Consider the following 16,289-nt stretch of genomic DNA (forward strand, 5'->3'; position numbering starts at 1 on the left):
TCAAATGTGTATTGAAAGAAGAAAGGAACGACGGGTGTGGTAAAGAGAATAACGATGGGAGTGCAGGAGGAAGAGAAGGGAGAGATAGGTATGATAAAGAGGGGGAAGGGAATGCTAAATGTGTAGAGGGGGAAAAGGATGGTGTGTACAAAGAAGATGGGGAAAAGAACGTTATGAGCGCTGAAGCTACGTCTCTGGAAGAAAACAACGCAGGGAGCATTTACACCGAATCGGACAGAGAAAGCGATCTTAGTAACGAGACCCAGGAAGCTGAAGAAAAGGAGAAATGGGATGAAGTGGAAGCTGTTCTATTCGAGGGAGATGACGACGAAGCAGAGGAAGAGGAGGGGGTCGTGGTGGTAGACAAAAGTGGGAGTATTTATTCTGATGAAGACTACGAGGACTTTTGACGTCAGCAGGTTCATAATGTTACTATTGGGATCTCTTCCTTTGGTTCGCATCTGGCGTTTTTCGCAACACCAGTTTTCGTTTCGTTTTCTGCTGTGTCTGCTCAACCATGAGGATTCGAATACTGCTCTACTGGACTTGACTAAGACGCGTTGGACAGGGAATACTTTAAAATGTGTTTATAATGTCGATATTTTTCACCCCTGTGGACACAATTTAGATCATCTAGGAGGTGGACTTTGATTCTGCCTGCCAGGGCCAATCCGGGCTGAGAGGGATACAAAGTTCCAGCAAAAATACCGAGACACTCGACAAAAATTCTCCCTACACATGAGTAAGACTTGCTGCATCTAAGCATGACTGAAAGAATAAATTAACTAATGAATGAGTGAGTGAGAGAATGAATGAATGAATGAATGAATGAATGAATGAATGAATGAATGAATGAATGAATAAATGAATGAGTGAATGAAAGAATGAATGAATGAATGAACCGTCATTGATCTCTGGCTAGAAAGTTTACTTGGTCATGTCCACGAGTTAATGAAAGCTATTTAAATGTGTGCTTTTCTACAAATAAGGCGGCTGGTAGCTTCTCTTGCTGGCATGCTTGATCGTTTATTGTTTTACGTCCCCATCAACACAGTCTAGATCACTTAGGAGATGGGCTGTTTCAACCGTATCTGTCCAGACCAGGAGAACAGAGTGGAATAACGTATATTTTATTCTATTTGGAACCGAATGAAGGGAAACGTGGGAAAGTAAACGTGCATTTGACTACAGTGAAATTAATTGGTATTTTGCCTTTCATGTGGGGCAACCATGTAGCGTACCGGCACAGAGATGCTTTCATAGAGAGCAAACATGTGATAGCCATGACGGTGTCTGGTCTGGGATATTATAATTCAAGTCTACGGTAGTTTGTCGCTTTAACTTTATCCTGCAAGTGCCAGTGTGTTGGAGGTGTGCTACTTGGCTCAAGAATTACCTCTCGTTCTTTCATTTGTGTACAGTACCTCAGAGACTACAGAATTTGTAGACCCCAGTCAAATATCATTAGAGCGGTACAAAAACGTACTATGGTTAAAAATAAAAGTATATTGATTCATAACTGTTATTGATACAGCTTGTGTGTTTTTTATATACAGAAGCAAAAATCTCGAGACATATCTTTTCAGGCAAAGCAGAAACACAAGTCCAAGTTACCTTTTGTGTTCAGAAATGTTCACTGAGAATAATGACATACCTTTGTTAGCGTATTTTCTTTAAGGCCCGAAATATTCGAAATATCTAGCAGCTTTCTGGGATCTGAACTGCATGCCTTACGCTGGTGGATATCTTGTCTTGGTCTATTTTGAGGATTGCTTTTTTTTTTTTAAAGATCCAGGTTAGATATAAAAGACGTGATTTTTTATGTGGGTGGTTGGAAGGTGTCTGTCTATCTTGCTTTTTCCCGTGCCCTGTGTTTCTCAGTTCTTAAATCAGGTGAAGAGACAGGGAATTATATTTCGTTGATTTTCTCTCTTTTCTATTACCATATAATGATAATTGATAAATTGATAATAATGATTGCATTTAAAGAGCGCACACCCATGCTCAACAGCCGGCTATCTTTGTTTTACATCTATTATTACCCCCCCCCCCCCCCCCCCCCTCCCAAGAACACCCATAAACATTCTCAGCTTCCTAGGAAGCATACAGTGCAAGCTTTCATTTTTCTGACGCTAAAACACTAAATACTGGCAAGATCATTCGCTGTCGATGGCCAGGTACCCATTCTAACCTGAGTGAAATGTCAGCAATCCATGTTATGGAAATAAGTGCCTTTCCCAAGGACACAGCGTCGGGCCTAGCTGAGCCTCACACCCCGAACCCGCAACCTCAAGATTGTGAGCCCGGTAGACTAACCACAAGAAAAGTGCAGACTAACAAAAGCTTAACAACATAAAAAAAGACTTGCCAAACAGACTCAAAATGTTATTTTCCAACTAAAACGTCATATACTTTTATTGGTCATGGTTCAAAATGGCATGGCACGGAGTAAAGGGAGAAAACAAGGAAATAACATTTTGTCAGCAATTCGTTGTACATGAACACTTATCCATTAAAAAAAACGCGAAACCCCGAAAAGAGTAAATCAAATAAAAATACTTTTAAAAAAAACACATCTTATGAACAGGGTGAAGAGTAATCATTGATCGTTAGTCAATAGTACACTCTTCGAGTGAAAAAAATTTACCTACAGGACAATGAGAGATATTTATGGTTTTTTCTTTTTGTTTTTTTTTCTTTTTTTTTTTCCTTTTTTTTCTTTAAATCAACAAACTTGAGCTGCTCTGATACTCCTCCTCATTCTTCCTTCCCCTTCTTTTTCTCTCATCCTCTTTCACGTCTACCCTTCCTAATCTCACTTTCGCATCCCAAAAATCACATCGCTTTTTTGTTTGAATATATTTATTGCTGCCACTCCAGCTCCTGCTTTTTGCTTTTCACTCAGGTTTACACTTCTGCTTCCCTTATCTTTAATTTTTCTTTTCGAATTTTCCCTATTCCACGATGCAGTACTTAATCTTGGTGATTTAGGTTGGAAACAGTCCCTTTAGTTCTATCAACGGGAAACATGTCGAATTTTTACAATCAGAAGCACACTTAACAATAGGATTTAAAATAGCTAAAATGCGTATACGTAACAAGGATTACATTGTATTATGATTCTTGTGTATTTCCAGGGAACTTGGAATCAATGTTTATGATTATGAATTTAATTTGGACGGCATATCAAAATGAAATCGAGAATGCCCATTGGCTACAAATATGATGAATAAAGATAAAAATGCTTTTTTTTCGGTGCATTTAATGACATCATTAAAAAAATATTATGAATGTCAAAATACAAGGCAAGAATTCCCAAATGAACACTTCATTAATTGGAGTAATAAGACTTTTATACAATAGGTAGTGTTTCTTGGAAAAATGTGGACAATAACTGTTCTAAAAACTACCAAATTATCAAATAATTAATGACATACATAGTTTGAAATATGAACAGCCGATCAGCGTAATCCTATGTCAGTTGTTTGACAATACTGTAATGTTATCTCAGTTTATCTTTTTAAACACTATTTTAATACAGTTTGCATTCAAAACGGTTTTTATTGCTTTACAAACTCTTCGTAGTATGCCTTTTGGATGATAGCAGAAAAAAGATGTTGGCAAGAAATTGAATTCATGGCAAAACGATAGTATGATATACATTCTAAAAACGTAAGTACTTCAGATAAAACAAAACCATTTTATTGCATTTTTAAAATAAATAATGCCTTTCGCATTAACTAATTTAGCACATTTCAACCACTAAAATTGACTTCTCGATCGCGACGGAGTCCTGTCTCTCATTGGATGAGCAAAAGTGCCTTGACTGAAAGCTTCTGCTAATTCTTTCGAGTCCATACCGCCGGCCATGCGTCTTGTATTTATCGCTGCCATCTCATGCGAATCTTTCGCGCCTCCTGGTCCGAATGGGTGGTGGTATTGCGGCGTCTTGTGGCCGTAACGGTGACGCCCTCCACGGTGTCGACGTTCCTTGCTTTTCCTGGAAGAACGTCTTGAGGACCGACGCCTGCCCTCCTTAGATCGGGAACGAGATCGTCCTCTTTTTGAGGATCCGCCGTGGTGCTTTCTTCTGCGCCGCTGCTTGGGTGTGTTTTGAGATCTCGATGGGGCTCTGGGCTGAGTCGGGCGCCCAATTATGTCGAGGACTTGAGCATCAAACCCACTCATAGCGGCTTCCTTGTTTTCCGTTTCCTCTTTTGATTTTCTGTGATGTTTGGGCCTGACCTCAACAGCTTCCCTTCTCTCCTCTTTTTCGGCAGCTGTTTGTGTCGTTGAATTTTGTGGTGTTTGACCGCCTTTCTTGAACTCTTTCTGTGATGTTTCTGTGGTGTTTTTGTCATTTTTCCTTAAAACTTCTTTCTTGGGTACCACTTGACCTTCGAGAGCTCCAACATCAACAAGACCTAGCTCAAGCTCAAATTTTTCATCTTCATCTTCATCCTCTACATCATCGTCATCATCCACATCATCATCGTTTTTAGTGTCTTTCCTGCGCTTCGATTTGAGAGCCTTCTTCTTTGTCTCCTCGTCTTTTTTCTCTACCCCACTCCTATCTAGACCACCATACTCTGCCGCCATTTCGTCGTCAATCTCGTCAAAACGAGCAGGCCCATTGTACTCCTCGTCAAAGAAGTCCTCGTCGTCGGGAACTTCTCTCATGCTCTTGTATCTCTTCTCTCCTGCGTCGTCATATTCTTCTGGGGTCTCTCTGCCGACTCCATCAAATCCATGGTCAGCCATTTGTGAGGCTGGAATACGCTGACGGTTGTCTAGGTACTGGAATTCGGCTTCGCGGAATTCTTGACTCGTCATGGATGGACCACTAAATGAAGAATAAATAGAATTCACGAATTGATATGGTGAAGAAAAAATACATATACTAACGGTTTGGTGTTCAGGTAGACGTAACTTGGGGTGAGACTTTTTATATATTATCTGGGAGTCGTAGACCTAGCATCTAGTTTTCCACCTTTCTTGTAATTTGATTTAGTTTATCAGATGTATTTCATCTTAACTGCCTTTTCAAAGAATAGATAAGTCTAAAACCAGCTTAACACACTCTTTGATTCCGGATTAATAATGAATTTGTGTTTTTGATTCCACGTTTCAGCGGATCTTTGGAGATAGCAATTTCGTCAATCCCAATATTTTCTCCTGGTTCTGTGCTACATTTACTTTCTATTTTTACCCATATTGTGATTCTCTGTCTGATTACAATTGAGAGCTCACCCAAATAAATCCATCAATATTATTGACTGACGTATAGTTGTTTTAGGCTAACACCCTCAAAATGAGTACGTGCAATTGTGGAATTCCTTGCCCCTATGAGAGAGTTAATCAAGAACACAACACGATAAAAAGCAAAAAGTTAAGGTGGTCATTTATTGTTGTGGGGTCACCAGGACTAAACGCTTATCGTGGGTTTGAATCCCTATGTTCATCATTTTACACCATGAAATAACACCTATTTTCGCAGAATTCCTGAGAAGCATTGTATGGATCATCTCAACTCCTTCCCATTGACTGTTCATAGCTTAATCAGAGCCTGTCTTATACAATAATTTTTAGAAGGGTGGGGGGGGCAAGCAGTAACTGAGACATTAAAGTAAATAGCTGTTTCAGTTTTCATAGAGTTATATAAGGCACTGGCAACAAAAATAGGTTACATAAGTATCGGTGATTAGAGGAGTAGCATACAAAGAAAAGAAAGAACGATCTCTCTCTCTCTCTCTCTCTCTCTCTCTCTCTCTCTCTTCTGGTACTGTGGCTTCATAAACGGTCAGCGATGCCGACAGCACGCAGGAACCTAACACTTGCCCGGGTTTTTTTTTAAAGTGCTGAAAGTGGGTTACTGAAATGTCCCAGCAGACGGGTAGAAAGAACGATAAGGTCGATGGGTGCTCGATAGAAAAGAGGAAAACAAAAAAACAAAAATGAGAGCACCTGCTAACTATCCACAAGTAAATGAGTATGACAGGAATGAGAAGCGCCTCGATCAGGAGCATAATATAAAGTAATACACTTTCTCCAGGCCTGTGTAAACCCTATGTGGCCGTAGATGGTTGAACACCGCCACCTTTCTTTCCCTCTGTTTTTTTTTTTCTTTCTGTCTGCTTTTTTTTTTTAGCTTTTCTCTTGCACTGAACGATCAATTTTGTGTGCATGTGCTTCTCTTTACACAATTAAACAAAAAGAGTAATAGTTCGTCCGTCAATGTCTAATGATGACCAGTGCATCCGCAGAGAATATTTTTTTGTGAAAGAAAAGGAATAAGAGTTAAGATGACTTGTGACTTCTGTTGAGGCCAAGGAGACCTTAATAACTATGGCATAGAAGTCGACAAACAAACAAACTAACACAAATCCAAACAAACAAACAAATTCCACTGACCTGACGGACATCTCGACACAGCACTTCTTGAACTGTTCCCGACACACTTTATGACCAAACGTCGGGCGCAGCCTATCCACCAGTTTCTCGCTGCTGTGTGAACATTCTCTCCACGCATGCGTGAATCCCCCGTACACTTGACCTCCGGCAGCGGCCCCGGCCTCACAGCAGTGTTGCTTCAGGCGAAGACGTTGCAGCTTTCTCTCCAGTTCTGGATGTTTCAAAGAAGCAACAAGAAGAAAAAAAGACCGTCAGTCAAATAGGTAAAACAATGAATGAATGATAGATTCCACTTATCTCATCCCCTGGGAAGTTTGCTTTATAATAGCTTATATAAATACACAAGTGCATTAATACATAGGCTACATATATATATATATATATATATATATATATATATATATATATATATATATATATATATATATATATATATATATACGAATAATACACAAACATACACAATCCATACACCATTGCTAGTCGCTACTGAATGTCAAACTCGATGTCGCACAGAGAGTGAAACTGTAAAGAAACAGCGATACTTTAAATATTGTTTTGTATTGATTAGCGAAAAGGCAGCCGATTGTCAACTATCTGTGAGGGAATTAAACGATATTTTAAACACACACACACACACACACACACACACACACACACGTACACACACACACACACGCACACACACACACACACACACCAATCACTCCCCATTTTCCCTGTGTTTAGCCCAAAGCTGACCCGCTAACTCTTTGGTGAATCTATTTTAATCAGGTGCGGCAACTCATTTACTCTTATTTTGCGTATTCAAGGAAATGCCTATATTATGCAAACGTAGAAGACACCTAAAGTTCGATATATTACATGTCTGATAGCTGCAAGCAGAATTTATTGAAGTGAATGCTAACAAGCTGCAAACAGAATACGTTTGACATTCCAAGGAATACCTCAAAGCTAAGGGATTGACAGAGCATTTGGGGGGGATGAAGAATGAACAACATTCATAAAGTAATGCAAATAAAGGAAAGTATTTTCGTGCTTTTTAAGATGTGAAATAAGAGAGTAGAAAAATTTTGATTTTTTGAGGTCTCACTGCTCTCGAAATACGTATGCTCAAGTTACATTTTGTGCTAGTCCTGCAGTGAAATTTTGTTCTGTATCACCGCCATAGGGTTCATAGTCTAAATGCATTTCAAATTATGTTAAACCTAATCCTTAGCAGATTGAAGGGTTACTGACACTTATTTAAAAAAATCTGCAAGTCAGTTCCATCTCTGTCGTTGGTATCTAGCTTTTATATTATTCTTGATTTGCACATAAAGACATTTTTCCCCTTGTAGTTCAATGAAATAAAACAAAACAGCTAGCTGACCAACTGCAGTGTAACGGCGTTTTAGCACCGTCTGAAGGGAGCCACCCTCTGGGCACGACTTTTCTGGGTTTGGAGTAGATCTACTTCCTTTCTCCGTACTCACAACCTTGTCGTCTTTTACCTAGCTCTCTGTTATGCTGATCTGTTGACCGATGTCTGGTTTTAACGATTTATTTTTTTCAGACACTAAAAACACCATAATGTTGTCCCTGCCATAAAAGAGCAACAACGACTTTGATTTTTTTAACGGACCTTTTGTTTGCTAGAGGTGCATTTCAACTTGTGGTAAAGTAATGTTCGTACACATTTTTCTGCTTTGTATGATGTTAGTTGTTCCGTTGAAGTAAACTACAAGTAAGTACCATACGGAAAAAGGATTACTTTTCTCCAGGAGCAGACCTGGAGACTAAAAACGTATTAATAATGTTAAATATCATGTTAACAAAACAGGAGTAAAAGTCGCGCCTGAACGCCCATTGAGACATCACAATAAACTGTGTAAAGGGAGGTAAGAAAAACTAGACTCACTTCCTAGAGTTTTGTCCACAGATGCTCTCCCTTGATCCTCAATTCCGTGTTGGACTTTGCTACTTTTCCTTCTCCTGTCAGCATTTGACAGCCGTTTGTTCAACCCTCTACTGACATGTCGTGCTGCAGCCAGAACACGCCCCTTTGGATACTCAGAAAAACGCGTCATCCACGAAGCTCCGCCCTCTGCCTCAGGGTACAGTCTTTTGGCTGGGGCGCCGTTCCGTGCCTTGTCATAAATGCCGCTCGACAGAAGACCATCGTAGTTCTCAATGTCTCCACTGTTCTGCCTATATCCGAATCCCTCTCCACTCGATCGTCGTCCAGATTTCGTTTCTCCGCTCTTTCGAAGACCAAGTCTTCTGTCGACGTTTGTCAAAGTTCTGGCTAGAATGTCTGTCTCGTCATCTGGAAAATTTGTAGCGTCGTGAAATCTCTCACCAGGCACCATCTTGCGTCTGGGCTTGCTTGGAGCGCCTCTAGATCTGTCTGTGACCAGTCCAGGAAAAGAATGATCACTTCTTGGCGGTAAGCGTGCGACTTCCGATGGAGTGCCCGTGGTATGCACGCCCTGGATCTCTAGGCTCGGAGCGACATCACCTGTCTCCGTAGCCTTGTGGTGTTTCCTCTTTCTTTCACGCTTAACGGCCCCCGTCTTTGTGTTACTGTTTCTCACTTCGTTATCCGTGTCTTTCGCATTGCTTTTTTCGAACTTGTCTTTTGGTAATTGTTCAACCCCTTTCCTGGTTTCCACAGGGTCTTCATTTACACCAACATCGAACTTCAGAGGAGTTAACTTTGACACAATATCTTGATCCTAAAAGGTGGAGGTGATGGGGAGGGGAGACGGATAAACAAAGTTTATACGTACGAGTCTCGCTCTGAAAGGCATGGTTTTCATATTTAGTACATGTTACTGGCTCGAGAAACTGACTTCATATCAATCTTGAAGTGTATTCTGTTGCTCCTGTTCTAGTCTCAATAGTCACTTAATCATAATGAAACAATCTCAAGCTGCCACTTTGTTTTTAAGTTAATAATAATAATAATAACAACAATAATAATAATGATAATAAAAATGATGATAATATATAAATAATTGCATTTATATAGCACATATCCACGCCCGACGGCATGCTCCATGCGCTTTGAAACTACAGTTACAATGTACATCCAGCACGTTAACGCAGGGAAGACTCCTGACCAAACGTTCAAAGAGATAATCCATCAACTAACATGTGAACGTGTTCTTTTTTTTTAAGACGTGGAAATACGTCCCTTTACTCTAATTTACCGTGGTCAGGCAAACAGAAACACGAAAACAGACAACCGCACTGCAGGGCAAAATGGAGGGATTGGAAAAAGTCTTCCACCATCATACAGTGATGACAGTGGTCTTCTCTACCTCAGAATTACTAAGTTCTATCTGACATATTTATTGGCCGTTTTGGGTTATATAGAACATGAGATTTGAAACCAAATTTTCTATCTGTTCGTTCACAATCGTAAGATTATCCGGAGCCATTATCAATCATTTAAAGAATTACATTCGATATAGCTTGACACATTGTGAATTTCAACATTTTTAACGTCAAATTTCTCAAAACTAGGTATGAGCTGATAGAACTTTGTAATTCTTAGGTAGCAAAATATTATCTTGATATAAAACATTAATCAAAGCAGAGACTGGGGAAGATGGGGGCCAGTTGTGACAAAGAGTGGAGCACCCATGGAGGAACACAGTTATGGTGATAAGGTAGTAAATGACAATTGAATTGTGAAACTGTGTCTGTGATCGTATGTAATGTTACGGAAAAGAGGATGTTTTACCTTCTCAGAAACAAATTCGGCTACATCGTTAGCAGGATCGGTCTCGTCCATTGAAAAATCCAAGGGCGATGCTCCCACAAATGCACGTCCTGCTTTGTTTCCCTCAGCAAAACATGGATAGCGATACTTGCCTGAAATATTTTTAAAAATCGAGTATTTTAGGTTTTTGACCAATAATAATAATATTTTAAAGAATACATACATTTCTTACTGATACGTTTCACCATTGGGTAAGCCATAATCAGTTGGGGGGGGGTATCCTTACTGACCCAGCTTATGTCGACAGAAAGAAAAAAACACCTTCTAATTTCTAAATTAAATACCCACTGTAAAAGTATTAAGATTTTTCGTTTCACAATATATTTGACTTATCATTATCTACGTCAGTCTTGAAGAAGGCTTGCTTTAAAACCAATAGAAATAGAGGATTACGCTTGCGGGCATACCCTGAGATACTCACCAAAGATAAAGCAGCATTCCTGTTCCCTATTCCGCATGTGAACCATACGGAGTTCCGTCAACGGAAGGTCCGGGGAGCCATCCTTACAAAATCGGTCGATCCGATGCCATCGAGAATCATTAAAACACTCGATCCGTTCCTCAGACGAATCCTTTCGGAAAGAAAAAAGGCATTATTAATTATAAGTTGCCCATTGAAACTACCCCTATCACACTAAAGTACGAGAGAAAACTGGAGTGACAATCATCCCCAAATGTATACTACAACAAAAATGGACTGGTCCCATTGGAAGAAGAAAGGACAACAGATGGATTTAAAAAATGAGGGAAAGGGAAACCAAAAACAGAGAAAAGATCTAAGGTTAGACCAGAAAGAAGATGGCAGGATGACATCAAAGAGCAATCTTTACACAGAAAACAGCTCTAATAAAACAAAGTGAAGCAACAATCCTGCGGGTGAACGAACAACGCCTAGAAAGAAAGAAAGAAAGAAAGAAAGAAAGAAAGAACGCGACAACAACATTGGAAAAGTTCAAAACTATTATTACACCACAAAAGTACGAATTAAATTACCTCTTTTTTAAGTTGTTATCAGCAAATGGCAATGCAGATGAACGCAACGACACATTGTATAGTTCATCGAGTCGCGTTTAGTCTCTCCCTATATCATGTTCTCTTTCAAACAGAAGTACCCCCTTTTTCAGTGCGTCTCCCCATCACCCATCAACATCAACGCTGGAAAAAACCACTCTCAATAATACAACGTTAATGCAATATAGCTCCTCTCATCTTCTTCTCTCTCACCTTACTGCAGCAGGTTCTAGCATCCGATCGCCTCATCTTGATGTTGAGGTCAAGGGAGAACCTGTCGGCAGTTCTCTCCGTCAGCCGATGGCGTGTGAGGAAAGAGTCGCTGGAAATGATCTCTGTAGTCAGGTAGCGGTCAAGCACACTGCACAAAGTGTCCAGGTACTGCTCTCTTGACGCCTGTTTCGTAATAATAGGTGGGGTGGAAGCTGTCAAACATGTGTCGTGTTGAAAGAGGCATTAAGCCTAGACAATGACAATGGCAATTATAATGACAGTGACAATGACAGTGACAATAACAGCGCAACGACAATGACAGCGACAATGATAGTGACAATGATAGTAACAATGTCAACGACAATGACAATTATAATTGCAATGACAATGATAATGAAAATGACAATAACAAGGACCATTGTAATGACAATGAAAACGACAATGACAATCACAATGACAAAATATGCGTCAAAATTCAAGCCAGATTGATCATGCCTAGGGGTGGAATCTTTTCTCCAAATTCTAGTTCACATACGTGTAGTTCTGTTAACATTTCAGGTAAAACATTATACACTGTACATGTATTGTAGAGCATGAATCTCACGTACCTTCTTCACGCAAACGAGTTGAGCCAAGGGACCCTTTTTCACTCCTTCCCGCTCAGCGTAGTAGACAGTTCCTTTCTCGATGACAAGAACTCTGGAAACGATGATGAGAGGCATTTTTTAAATGTACGTGCTTTTTACGGCCCCGTCGACACAATCTAGATTTTCTTATCAAAGTTCTCTTCGACACTTAAATGTTTAACCTTTCACCATTGATTTAGATTGTGGAGTTTACATTTTCATTACTATCCGGCTGATTGTATTTGATGTAGGACCGCCAGATCAAGGAGGTTGCCGCAAGAATAATAATAATAATAATATTGGAGAGTGGGTTATCGTTCAAGAATGAGTGCAAAAGGCTAGTCGCATATTATGGCGTGAAAAATAACATGATGCTTTCTCTTTACGTACAGTGTAAAAGACATATTTGTTTATAACAGGTACACAACACTTACCTCACAAGCACACATCCGCACTCGGGAGGTGTCCAAATGAGGGACGGCAATTCAGTCATCGGAGTTTTGTGGCTGGTGAGGAGAAGTTTTGGACACGAGTCGTTCGTCTGTCGAGCCTGGAAGAAGTCGTTGGAATCGTACTTCAGGGAACCGACGCCACAGTTCCCGGTGGTTTCCAGAGATACCTTGGCGTCACTGAAGGCAACTCGCGAGGACGTTACCGCCAAGTGTACTGTGCAGAGATAAACATTTTAGAGTTGAAAAGCTTTCATTTTGCTTCTTGGTCTTTGAGAACTATGGGAACAGACGCTTTCACTTTGTGCTTCAGGATATTCGGAGATCCTTTTCAGGTTGTTTTTTTTTCAAAGATTGGCAGGCGAGGGGGCAAGTAGTCTTTCTTTTTGGGGAACTTTAAGATACAGGAGGCTTTGGGTAGATGGGATGGGGGATTTAGTGTTCCAAATAAACAGTGGATTGTTTCGCATACGGTACATCATTTTATGTCATCCAACAAACTGCTTTATACCGGTGCCTGTGGTGTAGCAGCTAGGTGCTTCGTCATCATACACAAAAGACCGAGTTCGATAACCATGAGGGAAGAATGTTTATTGAGAATCTCAGTCTTTCTGCTAGGATGTTGTATCCTTCCCAGCTCGGGTTGGCCCTGAAAAGCAGGGTTGAAGCCCGACTCATAAATGATCTAAATTGTATTGACGTGGGCGTAAAAACACCTGCATGAAATTTAAAAAAAAAAAACCAACGTTATTTACCTCTGTACGCTTGTCGAGAGTCTCTACGTCCTTTGTTCTCCGTGTGTTTTGTGAAGTGAAGGCGGAACAGAGGCGTGGTTGGGTCATTTCCCATTTGATTAACACCAGGAAGGTCAGTAGGTGGCGCCAGAGCGTTTATACATACAGAAGGGGTAACTGGAGATGAAATTGCTGAAAAAGAATGAAAAAAAATATTATCATTTTCTTTTGAAAAGTTGATGAAATAATCAGTCAATGAACCTTACTTTTTGCTTTGTTCGCCTCGGTAACGGGTTATGTAATTGCTGCCAAAGAAGAAAATAATGTTATACGAATTCACCACGTTTTAAAAAGGTGAAGTAATAATAAAAAGAAGTCAGTAAGCCTCCATTTTGCTTTTGTGCAACTAGTGTTGTTGTTGTTGACTGCTGTTGTTACTGGTGCTGTTGGATGCTCATTTTTGTTTTGTTTTGTTGGTTTTTATTTGGCCTGGTCGGTGCATTTCCGTAATACGTAAACGGACTTTGTTTCGTTTCTGTATTTATTTATTTAGGGGGGGGGGGGGGGGAGGGGGCAGCCAGAATTTCCGTCAGCTTCAGACGTCATTTCCATGGTGTCGATGCAGACCCGGAAGAACCTGTGGTGAGAACAGATTGTTTACCAAAAGGTCAAGGTCAATGAGAGACCCGTTCAGTGTGATATTGCGTATCTGGACAGAATGCTTGTAACAGAAATGGCCCACAGTATCTTTCGTTTCATTTTTCTGCCGTACCTGTTCTCTCTCTCTCTCTCTCTCTCTCTCTCTCTCTCTCTCTCTCTCTCTCTCTCTCTCTCTCTCTCTCTCTCACACACACACACACACACACACACACACATACAAACACACACACACACACACACAAGGGCACACATTTACATACACACACACACACACACACACACACACACACACACACACACACAAAAAAACAAACCCTCGCCTCTCACACACACAAAGAGAGAGAGAGAGAGAGAGAGAGAGAGAGAGAGAGAGAGAGAGAGAGAGAGAGAGAGAGAGAGAGAGAGAGATTAGGCCTCTGTCGCGAATAAATCCCAGACAGACAGACATGAGAGCCGACGGTGTCGTGTAAGGTCAAAAGGTTTCAGCCACGAGTGTTCCAGCCACCCCCACTCGTGCACAACCCCCACCCCACCCCCCTTTCTGTTGCATTGACCTCAGCTGTAACCGTTTGTTTTCGACCTAGAGCTGGAAGCCACACAAGCGAGATAACTGTACTTGTACAAAAGTCCAACCTGCTCTAACGGCCGCTTCTTTTGCTTAGACAATCACCTGTACAAACGACCACTTTCCACTGCCGCGCCCTGCCCCCTTTTTCCTTTTGTGATATGTTTTAAATCAATAATTTAATGACACTGCTCAAGAGGGCCACCTATAATGACAATTTTTCTTCTCGCAAAGTATAGTCGTCTTGGACAGGTTCTATTGTATAGTTAAACACACTCGTGTTCAGAATTGTATCAGCTTTGGTTATCAAACGATCTAAACCTTAACAATTGAATTTAATACTGTACAAGGACGTCTCTGAAACGAACAAATCCACGGGGCTCTTGTTAGAATAAACTGTTTATCTCTCAAGGTTTTCTAGATTTTACTGGGCGTTCATACAACGTTTCCCTTAAGGCGTTTTTGATAAGAAAGCGACTGTAAGAGAGGTGTTATTGTGATAAATCTTTATTTCGAAATAAAGATCCAAAAAAGACATTGAAGATCAAGACATGTCACTAAAAACTGTGCATAGAGGTGTAAAATTATTGTAAACATACTTCATCTTGTTTGAGTATATAAATATAATGTTTTTAATAAGTTCAGAATCTAAAGCTTCATCTGGATATTATTTTCACTTTTCTACTGTTGTGCTTGAATTAAATGCGTCATTGTTTATAATCTATCTTGAATATGTGCCTGTGAGAGTGAGTGGTGCGTGTGTGTGTGTGTGTGTGTGTGTGTGTGTGTGTGTGTGTGTGTGTGTGTGTGTGTGTGTGTGTGTGTGTGACGGTTTGTGTGTATCTGTGTGATTGTGCGTGTCTGTTTTTGTGTCAAAGAATATGTTCTTCTAGCGGTACGTATAACATGAACACTTGTAGGCCCTACATGGTTTGGCATTTAGCCTTTTTAAAAATGAGATTAAATTGATTTTAAAAATCGAATTCAGTTTTTAGAAAATCACTGAATGTGAATATTATATTGATTGCGGATGGTATGGGTGTGCCCCTTGCAGAAGAACATTGTCCATTGAAAGGAGGCGAAAAGCGTTGTTCTAACATCAAATTTGTGAAGCATTTACTATTTCCTGAGGGCAGCTCTGGGGACAATTATCTTCTACCTTCTAATACAAGTGAGGTTGTTTTTTTTTAAGTTCCGAAAGGGACAATTAAAGTGGTACGTCCTCCTTTTCTTATGTAACCTTCAGCTAACTCCTCAACACTTTCATCTTTTTGTCCTGTATCTGAGTTTCCTCCCTGTCTAAATAAAATCATGTCTATCTCTCTCACCCTTCCTATCTCAGAACTTTTCAGCCAAAAGTGATTATGTGAGCATGGGTTTCTTCACCATGGCTGTTCAAGTTATAAACTCCCATCCGCACAATTTAGGCATTCGGGGGACAGGCTGCATGACCACCCGACCCAGTCCTGACATACCCGAACTATTTTGAACAGCATGTCGTTTCTGGGCCAGTGTGACAAGCTGTTTTCGGTAGGAATGGGGTCAGATCTCTTTCTCACAAAGGACGTGTCTTGAGGTAATGGTTCACTTGTGTCCCCTCGTCCCGATTTTTCATGAGTGAGGGGGATGACATAATTTTCCTCACTTCTTTCCCCCCAAATAGAATACATGTAATGCGTAGTAAAAACAGAGTTATCAAAATGTGTGCTAGTATTCCTACTGAACCATGACCTCGGAAGTACCGCAGGAGTAAGATTTACTTACTCGTGCATTTTAAGCAACCTTGTTTCTGTGTTGCGGCCCCTTATTCGGATAGAAAACATTTATCCTGTTTGCCTAAGATTCTGCCCC

The 16,289-nt window shown here is 40.4% G+C and overlaps 1 protein-coding gene across 1 annotated transcript in view; it reads right to left on the reverse strand.

Annotated features, from left to right (window-relative positions):
* Window positions 1–2,385: 2,385 nt before the first annotated feature.
* Window positions 2,386–16,289, reverse strand: part of LOC101859745 — an 18,302-nt gene continuing 4,398 nt past the window's right edge. The window contains exons 2-10 of the mRNA XM_005088834.3: window positions 13,235–13,405; window positions 12,465–12,696; window positions 12,013–12,103; window positions 11,405–11,587; window positions 10,602–10,752; window positions 10,142–10,272; window positions 8,312–9,128; window positions 6,412–6,622; window positions 2,386–4,843 (exon numbers count right to left, since the gene is read on the reverse strand). Coding sequence (XP_005088891.1) covers window positions 3,763–4,843; window positions 6,412–6,622; window positions 8,312–9,128; window positions 10,142–10,272; window positions 10,602–10,752; window positions 11,405–11,587; window positions 12,013–12,103; window positions 12,465–12,696; window positions 13,235–13,405 — 3,068 coding nt within the window. The 3' untranslated portion in view covers window positions 2,386–3,762. The remainder of the gene's footprint in view (window positions 4,844–6,411; window positions 6,623–8,311; window positions 9,129–10,141; window positions 10,273–10,601; window positions 10,753–11,404; window positions 11,588–12,012; window positions 12,104–12,464; window positions 12,697–13,234; window positions 13,406–16,289) is intronic.

Source organism: Aplysia californica, unplaced genomic scaffold, assembly GCF_000002075.1.
Source record: "Aplysia californica isolate F4 #8 unplaced genomic scaffold, AplCal3.0 scaffold00001, whole genome shotgun sequence".
Classification (NCBI taxonomy): Eukaryota; Metazoa; Mollusca; class Gastropoda; order Aplysiida; family Aplysiidae; genus Aplysia; species Aplysia californica.